This window comes from Falco biarmicus, chromosome 3, assembly GCF_023638135.1.
Source record: "Falco biarmicus isolate bFalBia1 chromosome 3, bFalBia1.pri, whole genome shotgun sequence".
NCBI classification, from domain to species: Eukaryota; Metazoa; Chordata; class Aves; order Falconiformes; family Falconidae; genus Falco; species Falco biarmicus.
The window spans coordinates 68,312,882-68,331,127 of record NC_079290.1 but is presented as its reverse complement, the minus strand read 5'-3'; the positions used below and the strand labels follow the sequence as shown (position 1 = coordinate 68,331,127).

General features: G+C 36.2%; 1 protein-coding gene across 1 annotated transcript; it reads right to left on the bottom strand.

The window, feature by feature from the left end:
- Nucleotides 1-1,745: 1,745 nt before the first annotated feature.
- On the bottom strand, nt 1,746-17,864 carry C3H18orf63 (chromosome 3 C18orf63 homolog). The gene is made up of 13 exons (XM_056332223.1): nt 17,704-17,864; nt 16,986-17,064; nt 15,520-15,576; nt 14,000-14,111; nt 12,754-12,795; nt 11,731-11,807; nt 10,216-10,325; nt 9,471-9,567; nt 9,283-9,368; nt 8,541-8,718; nt 6,385-7,452; nt 5,335-5,451; nt 1,746-2,145 (listed from the first exon to the last, which is right to left on the bottom strand). Exons 1-13 carry the CDS (start codon nt 17,835-17,837, stop codon nt 2,089-2,091), a joined length of 2,214 nt encoding a protein of 737 aa, XP_056188198.1. The 5' UTR covers nt 17,838-17,864; the 3' UTR covers nt 1,746-2,088.
- Nucleotides 17,865-18,246: the final 382 nt, after the last annotated feature.

The window sequence follows — 18,246 nt, the reverse complement described above, 5'->3', positions numbered from 1 at the left end:
ATCCAGCGTAGTCCAGACCCCTAAATATGGGGGCAGGAGGGGAGTATCTTAAACTCACGCTTAATATCTAGCTACTCTTTGTATGCCAAAGTAAAGCTGAAGTCCTTCCCCAGAGAGTGAGGGATTGTCTACATATCGGTAAAAACAGAATGAATGAGAATGATTTAGTAGTAGAATCAAATGTTCAACTTCTCTAAAATGTTAAATACTTCTCTCATGTTGCTTTATTAATATACCCACTATTTTCACCAGCAAAACACAGAAGAAAATTAGGATTATGCTGTGATTTCCTGGACAAGTTACGAGGCTGTGCAACTTGGCACATCAGTCATAAAACCTGACTCTTTTTGCAAGATAATTGTAAAAAAGTTTTTATTGTCATGAATTATGGATCCAAGTCCTTCCTGTAGACTACATCATTGAATTCCATTGTAAGACCTTCTCACTCATAAATCTTGCTACACAGTAAATTTGAAAACTTACAAGTAATTCTCAAGTGTTCAAATGAAAACATGCACTCTAAATGCATCTGTAGCAATATGTAATAAAGAAACTAAGAGCAAAGCTTTCCAGAATCAAAACTGTAGGCACAGATCCAATAGGAGAAATTATTTTAGCTCTCGTTTTCTTTTTAAATAATCAACACCAATGAAGAACCCATACCAATGGGATTCTTCGAAATAATATTTTAAACACTTTGTGGAAGACACTATTCCCTCCCCAGGGTTTAAGCACTGCCTACCATGAGCAACTGGATACTTTGGCATTTAACTAATAAATAAGAAAAAAATAGATTTTTTTTTTTTTAATTTAAGTAAAAAAAGTAAAGTTCTGACCATCCTCGGAGACACCATTTCTGTCCATTGGTCCTAGTGAAAGTCACAGACTTTGGACCTACACATATCTATGCTGAATCACTAAAAAAGATCACCTCTGAAGAATGACCATGCCTGAACGGCCTGGCTTGAAGCAGGAGGAATGAAATGCTTGACCCAGGAACAGGATATGCTGAACACTGAAGTATGAAGGCCCTATATAGAAAGCTTCCATCCATACAACAGACTTTTTTTCAGGGAAAGCAAACAAGTGAAATATATGTTCACTGGAGGAAATTTATCCATGCAAAGAAAGGAAGGACATAAAGCGCATCTCTGAGATAAAATGCACATTTGGCTACTTGCTATTATTTATGTTGAAGCCAAAGGCCAGCTTAAAAGATGCACAGTGTATATTTTGCTTCTCTATTGCTATGTTTTTCTATTTGTTTTGTATAACACACATTTTTGTGCCATTTTGTCTGTGTGACCATATTGCTTGCATCAATATTTTCTTTTTCATAAATATCCTTCTATTTATCTCTGGAAAAGTTAACTGTATAGATTACTCTTTCCTGCATATTTTACAACTGATTACTTGTGACAGGTATTAGGACAATAAAACTGGAAGGTTTCATATACTATACGTATCCTTAATATTCAAAGGAATATTCAAAGGAAAAGTTTGTTCTATCCTGCAAGACTATTACCGACAACCACACATGATGTGGGTTGCAATATCTGGTCACAAAACTAAATTTATTCATTTTGTGTGGCAGACCATTTTGTCTTTGAATTAATCTTAGCACCACAAAAGCATTTAGCCACCCAATTTCATGTCATGATATTAAATAATACATAGAGCTTCACTCTAATGTTTTATGGTTTTAACTTCAGCTCAGATTCAAACTCAGCAGCAAAAAACCCAGATTTATAATAGTCTGAAAGAAAAAGAGACAATCAAAATACAAATTTAAGACAAATTCTGTTTTACTAAGTACAAGATACCTTTGTATTTAACGTTGCTTGCTAAACACACACACAAAGCAAAGCTTTATTTGCTAGTGTCCAATAAAACCATGAATATTAGCTTCTGTTATCTCATTATTTTGCTGTAGAAGCCATTTGTTCAGTAAAGTGATTCCTTTGGAGACAGCTGATATCATTGTCATGATCCAAAAGTGTAGAACGAGTGATATTATTTTGATAAAGAATAATATTTAAAATTTGTAATGTGCATACCTAGAGTTTTCTTTCAGTACTCCAGAACATCCTAAATAGAAGGCTTACTTCTTTTGGCTTTCTTTAACTTGGAATAACCTTCTTCTTTCTGTTAACAAAAAACCAAACCAAACCAAACAAAAAAAAACACCAAAAAAAAGCAAACAAAAAGAAGGCAAAAAACAGTAAAGGAAACAAAGCAGAAATACTAAGCTAACAGCTCAACTAAAAAGTTGTTCCTGAGTTAAATGCTTAGTTGAATGATATGAGAATTAATAAAAGTTTCTATTTTCCAACCTAAATATAATTTAAAGTATGTTTACATGTACAGTGGGTAAATAACTAAAACCAGAGCTATTTTGAAAGTATCCTTTTACATGCCAGCAGCCAAGATTTTCAAAATCAACTGATAATTTTTGGTGTCCAAACTTGAGATAATGACAAAGGCTTACTCTTCAGGGAAGTGTTTAACAGTGTCCCTAGTCAGCACTACTGTATTTTAATCTGGAGAGAGGAGGAATCAGACTAATGAACATTGGAGAGACCATCCCTACCCCAGTTAATAGACAAGTCCTTCTCCTATTCCTGAGACTCCAGCTGAAGCTTCCCTAGAGCTGTGCATCTCCCTCACTCAGCTCCAGCACTGGCAGTGTGGCCGGCAGGCAGCGAGAACTTGCTGACTCCTGCCACTTCCCCAAAGTAGCTTGCAGGGCTCAGGCTGGTACCTGTGTTACTCACAGCCTGCCTGGAGAGAACGAAATGACACGGGGCACTTCTGAGTCATGACTAGGATAGGACAGTGTACCTTCCCCATCCCAGCACTGCTGCCAGACCGGGTACAAGCTTCCTGCTTGCCCAGTCAGCCCAAGCTGTAGAGCTAGATCCATGCTCACAAGCCCTAGTGTGGCTGAATTATTCCCAGTGGCAGGCAAAGGACTTCAGCACGTAATTCATACTATGGTGGAAGTCTCCCTTCAGTACTTGGACCCCTGGGGTTGTTACTCTTATAACCACAGTTATTTTTCTTTGCAGGTTTTATTTTCTTTGTGAAACTGACTCCTGACTCTCCTGCTGTAGCATTGCGATATTAGGCCAGTAATGCTAGTAAGACAGTGTGGAAGGGCCTTTTCCAGCTGCAGTTGGATGGGGCCAGCACAGAGCAGCTGGGCTGGTGTTTCCCACACCAGCTTCACTCTTCCCTGCTGCAGCCTGAGCTCCAAGGTATGAGTGTGTTCCTGCAGCAGGCCCCTGAGGCTGCTCTACAGGGCCTTTCTGAACTGCATGGATAGCACAGACTCTGTTCTTTTAACTACCATTAAAAGTTACAGAATTGTCTTGTATTTGGCTTTAAAAGCACAACAAAACAAAAAGATGACAGAAAATTTGTTAAGAAATGCAAATTAAATGGAGGAATCTGAATTACGGATACATACTCTTTAAATTCTTAATCAACAGTTAGTAAGTATGTTGACAAGGTAAGTTTATATATTGCAACATGTGACTAGGCAAAGCCACTTCAGATCAAGCATGGGTAACAAGACTTCAAACGGACACGCTTGAAATTAAATATAAAAGGCAAGGGAACTGTAAGAGTCAGTCCAAAGAGACTGATATTGTCTCAACATTGCCAACAGAGACTTGGAGATGGAATGTGATCCTCATGGACACCAAGACGCAAAGACCCTGGGAAGGAGAACCACATGGTACAAGGAGTACTATGCTGCAACCTGGGACTGAAAGGAACAACTACGAAAAGGCCACATAACCACTGTCCAGAAGATGGATCACAACCACTGTCGTAGCAACAAACCAAAAATCTTGAACTTCAGGTGAACTTTCTTCATTATAATATCACTATAATACAAAAAGACACCTCCTGGTCTGAAGCTACCTGCCTCTAAGGCAAACCACACCTCAGGCATTCCTCTTCAGATATGTGTGGTAACGCAAAAATCCATGGGCCAGAGGAGGAGCAAGGTGCGTTGCTTGGCATAAAAGATGTCTCCTTAGCAACTGAACCTTGAAGATATTCCACACCAAGGATCACGACAATCGGAAGGACTGTCAGGACACTGCCTGGACCATAGGGATGCCTCGGACCCGTGGTGGTAGCTATAATCCTCTTTTTTTTTTTTTTTTTACTTTACCTTTTCTTCCCTTCCTGTCATTTTATCTATTGCACGCTGCTTTACAGGCAAACAATAAAGTTGCACTGTTTGATCAAAGCATAACCCCTTGGCATGGTCACTTGATATTTTTTTTTGCACTTTGAAATCATAGTAAACGAACCATCATGAGTCCACTGAGTGGACTGTGACAGGAACCTGGGTGAAAAGGAAGTTAAGTGCATGCAACTTTTCCTCCTGGCTTATTCTGAAGAGTTATTGGACAGTATTTTCAGCTGGCTATTAATAGAAATAATACATATATATCTACATAAGAAAATACAATTGTACTGAGCACGGGAGACCTGGGACCTGTTCCTGCTAATGGGTCTAATTTCTGTGTAGTAAAAACATAGAGAATGTGGTTGCAAGAGAAGAAGGTAGAAGATACAGCTGAGTTTTAAAGAACTGATGTTTAGAAACAGAAGTGTAATCCAGTAGTAGGTAAAAGCAGTATTTAAGAATCATAAAAAAATATTTTGACGAGGAATTTAAAAGTACACAGTACTATAATTACAGAAGCATCCAGAGGAAGAAGTATTTTTTAAAAAATTATATTAGGAACTTATCTAATTGTTGCTGCTGACCCCATCTAGTAATATAATAATAACTTAAATACATTAAATAATTAAGAGAATATAAAGAAACTGAGAATGAATTACAACTAACCTTTTGGTATGCATTTCTACAGAATGTTGCTGAATTCAAGCACTTGAGATGAGACAATTACAGAGATTTTTTTTACAGAGAATTTACCATTGAGAATGCCATAGCTATATTGGGCAGGGTAAAAGTTTTCTGTAGAATCAGAAAATCTGCTTCAGAAACATATTTACATTAAGTAACATCAATAAAGGTTTTCATTTTAGTAGCATTTTTTGTAGGAGACAAACATTTTAAATGCATGCTTGAAGTAACAGTAACATAACCAATGGTTAAGGTTAATTTTATCCTAGTTAAGGTTAATTTTATTCAGAGCAGGCTCAGTAAGATTTCTTGGTTTCCCTGTCTTAACTGGAACATGATAAAATGAAAAAAATTGAAATTTCCTTTTTATCTCTTAATGCAGGTCCGTATAAACTGGATTAAGGGGTGTATATGTGTGTGTGTGTGTGGGGGGGGGGGCTTGTTACCTGTCTTCTTCTTGCACAACCTTTCTTTACAGATGCTTCCATGTTGTTCTCCTTGATAGAGGAAGTTAGTTTTGAGGTCAGTGTTTCGCATGTCAGATATTCGTTCCCTGTAATCATCTTAAAAGTATAGAAGTTTATACCTTCATTAGCAAAAAAACCCCCACCCAGTATTTTTCTACTTGTTAAAATGACCTACTTTTTCAAAAGGTGCCCTCATTAACACAAAGTTGAAATAACCTACCATATTACATGCTATAGGTGAAAAACATGATAAGCACATTTCATCCATGTGCCAAATCTGAGGGATGTCATCCTCACAAAGATTGCACTGAAATCAGCTCTGCCATTTATTTTATGGAAATACAGGCAGAATCATAGAAAAATTTGGTTGTAAAGTACCTCTACTGGTCATCTACTCATAACAGAACTAACTTCAAAGTTAGATTACATTGCTTTAGGCCCCATCCAGTCAAGTTCTGAGAATCTGAAAGGATAACAACCTGTCTGTGCAACTTCTGCCAGTACTTAACCACTCTCTCTCTGAAGATTTTTTTTCCTTATGCCCAGTAGGAATTTTTCATGTTGAAACTTGTGCTTTTAGTGAAACTGTAATTAAACTTGTATTTGCAAAACTTCCATGTTTGTCTAACAGTACAATGCCCTACACACACGGCAGTCAGCACTACACAATTGATGAGGTTTGGGATTCCTTCCAGGAGCTGTTCATTAATATGGTCCCATATGAAGACATGTTAATCTCACAAAAATCTTGATAAACTGTCTTAAAGAAAGGAAAATTAATTATCCCACTCTAAAAGTCCCAAATAAAAAAATAGTATGTATCTCAGACAACATAGTAAATCATCTTCCCTTTCAGAAAAAAGGCAGCAGTGGCTGAAAACAGCAACTTATATGGTAGAGATTTTAGAAAACTATACTGAGAATGATGGTAGAACATGATGAAAGTCATGCTCTTTATTGCTTAACATTGTTTTAGAATATAGTGAATTTGTGAGAACCAGTAAGAATGAGCCCTGTTATCTACCATACCTGTTCAAAGTTAGATTTGCAAAGATGACTGGCTGTCTTAGTGACATAGTCCTTAGAATAGCATGCTGCTTTATTTTCTTCATTTTTGGCGATATGCGCTGTATCATTTAAGACAGATTCATTAATATTTAACCCTGTTCCTCCATTTGATCTCTTTGTTTGTTGCCGAGATAAACTGGAATTTGTCATTGCATTGTCTAATTTACAAATCTGCAAATGTACTTTCTTTGACTGCTGTTGTTCTTCAAGAACTTGCATGGTATCTTGACTTGCAAACTTCTTTCCCCTTCTTGCACTGGAAATAGGAGATGTAGATGTATCCAGACTCAGACAAATGTTTGATTTCTGAAGCACTAACCCAACATTCTTAAGAAAGGAAGGAGAATTTGCCATTTTGTAATTGCCTTCACTTGAATTCTCACCTGAAGCTGGGTTATTAGAAAAATCAGAATTAGTCATTTGTCCACCAGACTTCGTTTTCCATTGAAATAGAGGTTTTGTGTATCTTTTCGTGTTCATAGCTTGAAGTACATTGCTATGATTAGAATTTTTGACTGGCATATTTTGAACAGGTTTGCAAACCTGAGTTATGCTGGACTTGTGCACAGTCAGCATAGAAGATGAAACACTCATGATTTTTACTGGTGAATGTCTTTCAGCACTTCCTCTTTTCTTCCCATCTGTTCGGTTTGCAGTCTTTCCATTCATTTGCATCAACTTTCCTTTGAAAATTGGTATAACTCTGCTGACATTTCTGGGGGGAAGTTCAAAGGCTGAATTTACAGGCATTCCTAAAGATTTCATAGCTGGTAACTCTGGTACTCCAGGTATTTGCCGATTCCTCATTGAATTCTCTGTTGCTTCAATGCTAATCTTTCCTGTACCCTTACTGCTACTCGAAGAAGTCTGGCTTTCTGGCTCTTTGATCAAACGCTCCATCCAGTGGCTGTTTTCCATACTGCAAAGTGAAGAAATTCCAGGCAAAGTCTCTTTCCTTAGAGGAGACTGCGTTAGGGATACCACACAAACCATCTCACCCGCCAATTTCATATGCTTCGATTTCATTTCCTGCAATACAAGAGCTGCTAAATTGAATGAACTGGATTTAAAAGTCTGATAGTGCCACCTAATGCATCATTATATGATATCAACCTAATATAAATCACAATATATAACCATACATTTTCCTATTGTAAACTAGAATGAACTATATTCCTAAACAATAGTTTGTTGTCACTATAAATGAAGATTTGTTTTCTTCTCCCCTCAGGTCTATGTCTATAAACTATGCTGGAATATCATATTTCTCAGAAGGAAAGACTTAAATTACAGTCATTATCTTGCTTTAGTGTTTCCAACTGGGTAATGCCTACCCCTTTTGAGGGGGTCTGCAGAGAGTTTGATTGACAGGGCTCCTGGTCTCTTAAGACTTCTAAGGGCATCTGTATTCTGAGCAAAAGACAGTTTGGATGTCTAGGAAAACTGCAGATGACGAAGAGGAGCCATTTTAGCTTTGATCACTGAAGAGACATAAACAGCAACTGCTTTCTGAAAGAGGATTATAGTATTTTAGAGTCTCTGCAACTTCTGTCACTATTCTTTGTTCAGAATTAATTACTTCATTTCTTATTTCACACACTACTACTAAAGAAATTTGAGTCAGTCTTTGTCACAACCTCAAATTACAGGAGTTTTAATTGCTTGCCTCCTTTCAATCATCAGCCATGGAGTAAATCTTACAGCTTGAGTGTTTTTAAATGTGTAAGTTCATAGAACTTTATATTTTCCTTGGTTTATCTTTTCAAAAATAAAATTAAGAATAATAATAATAGGTATTTTTGTTATTATTGTTATGGAAGAGGTGTGAGAAAGTTCTGGATATCCAACTGTAAAATAAGGTCTATAGAACTGCAAATATTGATAGCAACTAATTAACACTAAGTCCAATTTGTTTATGTATTTGTGATGTGAACAAAAATATAACAATGGCAAATAGCAATATAATATTTAGTTACACATTTAATTAAAAGTTACATCATTGATTGTTGTTTATTGTGAAAAGCATAATTTTATGCTTTTATTTGTGAATACGATAAATTCGTACCATGAACAAAATACCTGTCGTTAATATGTTTATAAAACAATCTTACACGCACCAGAGCCCTGGAGAGTCCCTCTGTAGCATAAAGTGCTTTACTTGTCATCTTTACTGGAAATCCACATAGATGTGAAAGATTACACTTGATGTCAGAAAGAAAAGAGTTCAACACACTTTCTGAATCCGTTCTAGGGAAATACTGCACTGGCTGACTTCGAATACAACTTAAAGGGTACCTGAGTAAGTATTCAGGGATATATAACAAGTTTCTTTACATTTCCATAATCATGAATCATCTTTGTTGAGAAAAAAAACATGGACATGCCTAAAGCTTTTTGAAAAAGGTGAACAAAAGCACTTACTTTCTTAAGGAACTGAAGTTTATAAATTTACAGGACTTCAACATGATTACATCACACTAAACTACCACAGTAAAGATTACTCAACGTCAGTAATCATTAGCCTAGTCTTTCCTTGCAGGAAAATTCTCTTTAACACAAATCTTTGTTGGCTGTGTTTTAACAGGAATTTAACTCTTCCTTTTACATCTCCATTTAAAGCAGCATTATAATGTTTACAGTAGCTGTGAAGCAAACTGTTCTATTCAACTTACTATTATTCAATACTAGGACAAAGAGATTTGACTCAATATTTTGTTCCAATTTATCTAGTGAAACGATTCTCCACTGACTTCTGTGAAATTATGGAAGAAGAAAACGTGGCACATTCAAAAATGAAAATTTAGATCTTTGCTAGAAGTGTAGTAGAGGAAATGTAACAAAAATATTCTGAAAGGATACGTAAAGAACCTTTCCCCTATTGGTCTGAAGTAAACACTGAAGTATATTTTGGTCTTTTCAATATCCTCTGGAAGAATATATCCATACTTGAAAAAAAAAAACCAAACCGCAGAAGTGTATTATAAACACAAACTCAATAGGTACAAGAAAGGGAGGGAAAAATGAAAGCAGTGTATATTGTTTCTTACCAGATTCTTCCAATGCATCTGAAATTCTTTATATGAATGGAAAGGAGATTCTGGAGGAATTATGTGGCTGATGTTTATGATCTGACCCATTTTCATGCTGTGCATAGGTAAAAAAAGGGTGCTTGGAAAGGGTGTCATAAAGCTCAGCTGAAAACATAATGGACTTTTGGGGAAAAAATGTAAAACTTATTTTTGTCATTGGAAGTATTTATGGATTATTTTTATGTTTTGAGGACTAACACCTTTAGCTTATAAGTTTATGCCAGAACTTTCCTGAAGTGTGGAAAAGAGCTTGGCACCTACAAATCCAATTTCTCATCTTGTAATATTCACTTACTAGTGAACGTAGAACAAAAGCAAATATACCATTGCTTCTCATTTTTTTTTTATGAAAAGCATAGGTGAAAATAGAGATATTTTGTGACAGAGGTTGAAATTGTTTTTTTCTTTAAATAGACACTTCCTGCTAAAATTGTATTTGAGAAAAATTAATGCTTTTGGATATCACAGAAGTAGCAGAAAGATTACTCCAACTGAAAAATTTAAATGTGTAATTTATGACTCGGTGATTAATTTTTCTCATATTCTATAACATCAAGACCATAAAAGTAAAAAAGAAAGATTCCTAGATGTAAAACAAGACTATAAAACAGAAGCATCCTTATCACTAGTAGGAAATTCACCATTTGTAGGGCAAACATTTGAGGAAATATTTGTTTCTGTTGAAATGTAAACAGACTCCTACCTTGGCAAAACATAGCACCAGTTACTTAATATGGAATGTTGGTGAATAACTATATTTTCATTGCTGTCAAATAGCTTTAAGGTGTTTGTTGAAATATCAAAATCTTCCAGCTTAAAACAGAAAAAAAAAATTGCAAATATTTCTACAGCAGCACAAAATTAAAATTTTCAAAAATAATTATGTATCACAATACAATGAAGCTTATAAATTATATCCTTTCATCAGTTCTCACAGACTGATTATTTCAGAAGATAGTTCCATTATAAAATTGCACACTATCTTATGTTAGAGCCTATGCTTCCAGAAGTTATGCATGTACAAGGTTTAAATTATTTAAATCAGTGAGATTTAAACTTTATTTGCAGTGTTTTAGTAAGTAAGAATACAGAAGATATTTTTCAAACTAAGAACTGTCTCACTTCCATGCACATTTTTAGAAGTTAAATCAGAAACCCATGTTTGATAGTCTACTAACGGTATATGCCACCTTGCCTAATCAAGTGCAAAGATCCAAGCAACAGAATTAATGGGACATATAGTTTCACCCTGTAAGAAGTCAAAAAACATCACACATTTTCACAATGTGAAAATATTTGACAGTAGGGGCCAATCAAACACTGAGATGAGAGAAACATTTTGTTTCTCTATGGTCTACCAGGGTTTGTGTTTATTCACTGACAAGAAAATTTAGCTATTTCTGTTTTAGAAATGTATTACAATGATCAAACTGACAATGAAGCCACATCATGATCACTTCCATCATTGCTTTGTGTCACTTTGGAACTGGATTCCTATAGATAGCTTTAATGTTATGCTGTCCAACGAGGTCACAGAAGAAATCCTATTCTATTCTAAGAAAGAAGAGTTTGGAACAGAAACACTTACTTTAGAAGAAACCAGCAAGCCTGACAAATATGCCCCTGTATGTATGGACACATTCAACAAAGGTGTCATGGCTGTCACAAAGAATGGTAGTTTTTTAACCTCAGTCATGATTTCTTAAACAATTTATTAATTATGCTTACAAGTAGCATAGTACAGGCTGCTCTAGTATTTTGGAAGCTGCATTGAAAATAGAAGCAGATTCCAGAATAATTATATACAGGGACTTTAAACATAGCATTGACAACTTACCTATAGCTTCACTTTTAAGATGCTACTTAAAACTGTCAATGTGTTACAGTGACACAGTGAATGCCTTCTAGAAAACACTGCTAGAAGGAAACCTAGAGTCATAAAGACACTTTACTGCATTCTGTCAGCATTTTTGGAAAGGTCTCTTAAATAGTCTAGGATCTCAACTTTACAATGCTTGCTAGTATGCATCAATATAGATGTAATATGGATGTTGTGCACATGCAACAGATGCAGATAGCAATGAATATGATTACTGTCTTAATGCAATTAGAAATAAGCACTTCTATTCCCATCTTGTTAATTACAAGCCACCTAAAAGAAAAGAAGATGAAGATTAATGAGACAAACACAGTCATAGAAAATACAACCGTTTTATACCTGAGGGGGTGGCAACCGAATTGAGCAAGGCTCCACACTGATGCAAAGCTGTCTCTCTGATACACTGAGGTCTATAACTAAAATAAAAACAAAGCACCAAGCCCTATTTTGAACTACAGTTTATCTGTTAGATAGAAAGCTAAACCAAATGCTTATTTAAAGTAATTGTTAGTCAAAATGCTGTGAGACATTCTCAGCATGGAAATTAAAATCAACTGTGAAAAAGTTATGAATTACTATCCGTACAGTACACCTCCCTAGGAACTCATGGCTGCCCATGCAACTGGATGCTTGATACTGATATACCTGATACACAAACACCTATTTTCAAAGCAGACATAGTTCTTATAACCATTGGCTGTACTGAGTCATCTAGCCCAGTATTATGCACCCCAAAGTGGTCAATAGGAAAGACTGTATGAGCAAGGCAAGCATCTATTGGCACATCTCCAGAACATTCACCCAGCTCTAAGCAAGCTGTAGCACAGGAACTGGGTGCATTATGTTCCCCAACATACGACCCTGTTACACATTTAGGCTCCAGTATCTCCAAATGTAAACTTTAACTTTCATACTGGAATAAAAATATTCTTTTGTGACTTTTGCAATAGTTAAGCAGCAAGCTTTGTGACAACTTATGTGAACAGCAAACACAGTACATACAGGACAGCTGCTTTAGCTCATTTTCCTATCTATTATTATGGAACTTTCATATCAGTTGCAAGACTCGTAATTTGAGGCAAGTGCATTTAATTGTAATAATCGTAACTTTTAAATGCAAATTTCAATCTATGGCTGTAGATTAACAGCAGAAAAATTACCTTTTTTGTGGGTAATTTATCAAAGGTGCAGTTGAACTGGCAACTATTGCATACAGAGCACCATCTGCCATCAAGTGTATTTTGGCAGAGGTTATTTCACAACGAAAACTGAAGAGACTGTTGGTAATAGCAAGATCAGGGCAGTATGAAAGCACATAAGAAAACTCTAACAAGTTTGTCATTAACAGAACATTGTACTTACCAACAGCATTTTGCCTTCCTGAATGAGACAAAAAATCTTTTCCTTAATAAATAAAATAGATAGACATTATTTTCTAAACCATGTGTCTAATGTCATAATGCAAACAAAAGGAAGAAATCACACAGTTTCATTTATGTGTCATGAATGCTGAAAGGTTTGTTCCTTTTAAGGAGAGACAAACCCCTCTATCAATGAACTTTTCATTGATTCATTAACATCTTGCATCAAAACCAAAAGATCTATGAAAGCATTGAAGTGGACAGCAATTTATACATCAACTTTTCCTCCCAGTAAGGGATTTATACATAGAACTATTTTTAATTGACTAACAGTTAATAAAATTCTTAGGTTCAGAAGCAAATCTGTAGAGTATTACTACATATTTTACCATATATCATCTGTTTTGCACAGCTTTAGCAACATATGTGATTAGACAAGCTGCATGTACCAGCGCCACATTGCTGTTTGTCAATGTCTTTCACTGAAATCAGTTTTATATCAGCTACCATCTAGCCCTCTGCTTCCTGCTACTCCTGAACAAGGTGATTTTATTCAGAGAGCTATATGTTTTGAAGATGCTGAAAACAAGATACTGATATTGTGGCTGAAAGTAAGACAATAACATATACACTTTTCTCAATGTATATTTGGTATGACCTATACAATTTCTCTACTTAAGAGCACACCACGGTATCTGAAACATATCTGGTTTTCCATACTTTGGTAATTCACATTTATCCCACACAGGAGTTGGTAGAGAGACGACAGGCAAAGGAACTACCATCTAAAAAGACGGAGCTTGGTAGATGGAGATGGTGTGACAGAAAAACCACTTCTGTATTAGAAAAGCATGCAAAATATGTGCAGAAATGCCACTGATGAAAGCATGAATCTGAAAAACAGGGCCAATTTTTAGAAGACATTTACTGTCCAACAATACTTGGTTTGGAAATTCTTAATCTGGTATGCTGCATTCAGCTGAAATAATTATTTGATCTATGACAAAGCTGAGGAGGAAGATGAAAAAGTGAATGGTATGTCCATTCAGATTGTTAACTTGAATCATTGAACTTAGATAACGGAACAATAAAAACTCAATCAAAGAAAAAATATCATAGGATAAATGAATGAAATAATTTAATATAACAACTGAAATAACAATGGGAATTAAATAATGGAAAATAAATGCAACGATAAAGAGCTGGAATCTAAATGCTCGATTCCCTGAACCTGGTGAGTCAAATACCTTGCACCAAGAGATGACCAGCCTTGTTCCATCTGGGTGCAAGTCTAGCTGTAAGTGTGTAGGAGAGACAGGTCTGGAGAATGGCTGGACTAACTGTTTGTGGTGCTTCCAGCTAATAACATCAGTGAGGGAAAAAAATACATTATTAATAATTTAACAGATTTTTTAAAGGCTTCAGTCAAATTTTAATCAAAGGTAATCAAAGATCTTGGAGCCAAATCCTAGTACTTGTTATACATCTCTACTTTTCATCTACTGAGTTACAAGAGGAAGTCAGTGTAATATTTGATGTGGACATTTAGATGTCATGCATCATCAAAGTAAGCTGCCCTACAAGTCATGTAATGTTTTCACAGGGCTAATAATAGACTTGGGGAAAAGATTAATTGAACTGTATCGAGTACTTCACTCGATATGCATCTCTTTCCAGACAATAGGCTCAACATCCAAAATTTACATGTATTAACTCTACTGTCAAGCTCAAGACCAGAGACATTTCCCTACAATCAGAAAATAATAGATAAAAGTAGCTTTATTCACCCAGCAGTACTACTTGCCTGTCCTGCATAGCCTTCTGTTGACAGTTAGCATTAGTCAAGAAACAGAAACTAATTACAGTGGGTTAAAAAGACTTAACTAATATACCTCCAGGAGGATGTTTCTATTGAGATCCTGCAAGGATCTGCCTTCAGCTCATGGTGATTAAGTACACTTTGTACTGCTCATCTGCTGATGTTAGAAAATCTAACCATGACAGGTCAGTTACACACATCACCATAAAGCAGTTTTGTAAGGTAAGCATATTTGAACAGTATTTGTCTTACTAATCCAGACACGCATTTACACTTCTTGGAACAAAGAAAAATTCACCCAACAGGCTGTGCAAATGAGTCACGAGAGCTACTGGCTTGGATTACAGCCTTTTGACTCAGCAATTTCAGTGTGTCCACATATATATTCATAAAACCCACAGACTTTTCATACTAGAAGATAATAAAGCACATGGCATAATGGTCTAAAAATGTATCGGTTGTTATGTTTGTGGGTTCCATTTCTTCTTTTTGTTTTGTTTCTCTGAGATTGTCCTGTACAGGCTGGATAAACCTAGAACTTGACTGGGGAGACATTTCAGCTGTCTAAACATCCCCACTGGTGGAATCTACAGTGCACGCACAGAGGGGGTGACACCAGCAGAGAGCTGCAGGTCTTTGGCCCAAAGGCTGAGTCTGTCATTGCCTTGAGGTCAAACCCCAGTGCCCCGAGCAGCACCAGGATCTCACTGCAGCAAAGAAAACTAGTGAAATTGCTCAGGAACTTCTTAAAACTTTTGACTCTGAGAAAGTATACTTACTATACCCAGATTTGTAAGAGACATTTTGTCTATGGGACAGACTTTTTTACCCTGGAACTTGGCTTCTGTAGTGCAAATTGTATGCCTTATGAAAAATACTCATCTCTGGCAACAGGAACTGCAGACAAGCATAACAATCTTAAGAACTGTGACATCCTTCAGCACTTACAGTAGCTCCTTGTTTCTCTATGTAGGCTTGACATATTCCTGATTTGTAAAATGGTATCTAAAAATAAAAAAAATAAATAAAAATTCAAGTGTCTGAAATTAAAGGGTGTTTTATCAAATGATAAATTAAATTCTGGTCCATCAGTGACTTTGCCTAAGAAAAACATGCTAAGGAATAGATAAAGCAAACAACATATCCTGTATTTTAAAGGAGAACGATAACTAAAATTAGTTCAGGGATTTGTCATAGTGTAATCTTACTTCCAGCGAAAGATACATTAACAAGCAAGCAAAAGATCGCCCAAAACGAAACTGGAGAACTATGCCCTGGCTGCTCTCATTGTAAATTGGATGGCATCTTACCAATTGAGTCCATTCTGTTCCGCAAAGGTTCACTATCTGAAAAGGCCATTTCATCAAAACATTAGAAGACATAAGCTGTAATTGATATTACTAATGCACAAAAGTAGAAGTTTGCTTTAAATGAGATATTTTACCTATCCTTGATCCTCAAAGAAGCATGCATGTATGTGGGACAGATACACTTGACTCCTAGCCATACTTTAGCTCAGGCTGAGCAAGAAGCAACAGGCCTTATGTCCTTGGGGTGAACTTGTGAGCTGGAAAGCCCCTGGCTCATGTGCAAGGGAGTGAAGGTGTCCTGAAATATATTTTGAAAGGTTGTTTTGAACCCAAAATTACAAGATAACCAAAGTACAGAACAAGACATCAGAGCTAAACCGAAGACACCTGTCTTGTCTATACTACTGAGTAGCAGCCAACTACTTCACCCTGTAAATATTAAACTTGGGATGGGCTTAATTTGGGCTCTCCCTGAATGGCAGCTGGCCGGCACACCAGGTGACTCTCCCCTTGAGCAGGGACACTTCTCAAGGTTAGAAATTCCTTACCTGAGATTAAGTGAGCCTTCCTTACTCAAGGCGGAGAGGTCCCTTACCCATAACAGAACCTTGGTGACTGAAATCAGCTGAATTAACACTATGAAGCATTACCAATCTATGTAGCTACACAAATATTACAAACTTTATATGGATAATTCCATTAGACATGAACCATTGACCAAGTCCAAGACTAAGACTGGATCCAGTCACATCTAGGCTCCAACAAGGAGTTTAGAAAGAAAGGGCGTCCATTCTGAACCTCATGACTCAGCAGAAGGATCCTCTTTACTCTTTACACCTCTGCTCTCTATATGAGTTACTCTTATTTAATTTTCCCTTGTATGCTTCTTCCATGCCTTATAGGTGAACCTTGCCATCAAACTTATTAAACCTTTTCAAACCACTGTTAAAACTTTGTTAAATTCCATTAAACTTACTGAACACTCTCAAAGTAATATTTTACCTCAATAAAATATATTGCTACTTCTGTCTTTTGAGTGAGGTGCACTATGCTCATCTGCAACAGTATGTAACTACATATACTTATTTACACAGCGATACTGACCGCCATTACAACTGAAATTTGATTTAGTGTCCCAATAACAGGTGCAGAAAGGATGTCTTGATGCAGGAATAATAACCGTCTATAAAAAAAAATAAATTATTTTTGTACTTCATTTTCTCAGCTGAAATTTATTTTCCTCAGCTTCTGCAAACATAATACATTCCACTTTCACTTTGTTCCCAGTGGTTCAGTATAATATATTGGACAAGTTTAAGTTACTTGCTCTCAACCCACCCACAGTGGTCTAAGACAAAGACAAAGGCCTTTGGCACACAGACAGAACTCTCCAAAAGTTTTCCTTTTGGCAGAATTCCTCATTTCTCCCCTTTCCTATTAAAGGGAATGACATAATACTTGGTGAGCACTAAGGAGTGTACATACGCTTTCCGAATATTCTTTTCACTCAGTCTCAACCCACAGAAAGCATTTCAACTTTGCAAGTGAACACAAATTAATTTTAACTTTTTATTGATTTGGAGTAGGCAGCCTTGTTAGTTTCAGCTGATGACATTTAAAACATAATAGAAATGTGGGGGTTCTCCCCAGCAGCCAGCAAGTCCCCCTCAAAATAACCCTTCAATTTTGAACAATTTTGTACTGTTTGCTGCTGATCAGAATTTTGCTGATTTTATTAAGCTTAATTCTATTACTGCTAATAAAATATTTCAATAACAACCACCAAAAGCTTCTGAAAATAATAACCCTCAAAATTCTTTACCTGCAAATCTTTATCTGTGTACTCCTTGTCTCAGCTTCTGGTATATGAGAACTCAGTGTTACTGTAGAGGCACAGAGATTTTGTAGATCTGGCAGACTGACAAAGAACAAAGACTGGTGCCTGGTGTCATTCATGATATATTGTTGATTGCTCCAAAGTGGCACCTGGGTCTTAAAATGAAAAAAATATTTCATTTTCATAAGGCAGATATTTGTTTACAGAACTTTGTAAGTATATGGTATCAAGTAAATGAATAATCAACTACCTTCTGATTAAGATTAGGTAGGCAATATACCATAACTTGGTCAACTGAAACAGACAGCTCAATATACTTTTGCTATAGATAATGCATTAAACTTGAAAAAAATACTATTTACAAGAGTCAAAATATTCAGAGTAAAGACAGGGACAAAAGCATTCTTTCCATCTTCTTCTCAGGCTACGGTGGGGCTGGAATCTATCTAGGATCCAAGACTGTGATGTTAGTCACCTCCTGTGTGGCAAGAAAGTTTAATGCCCAGGAGCTCAACAGAGATCTCACTA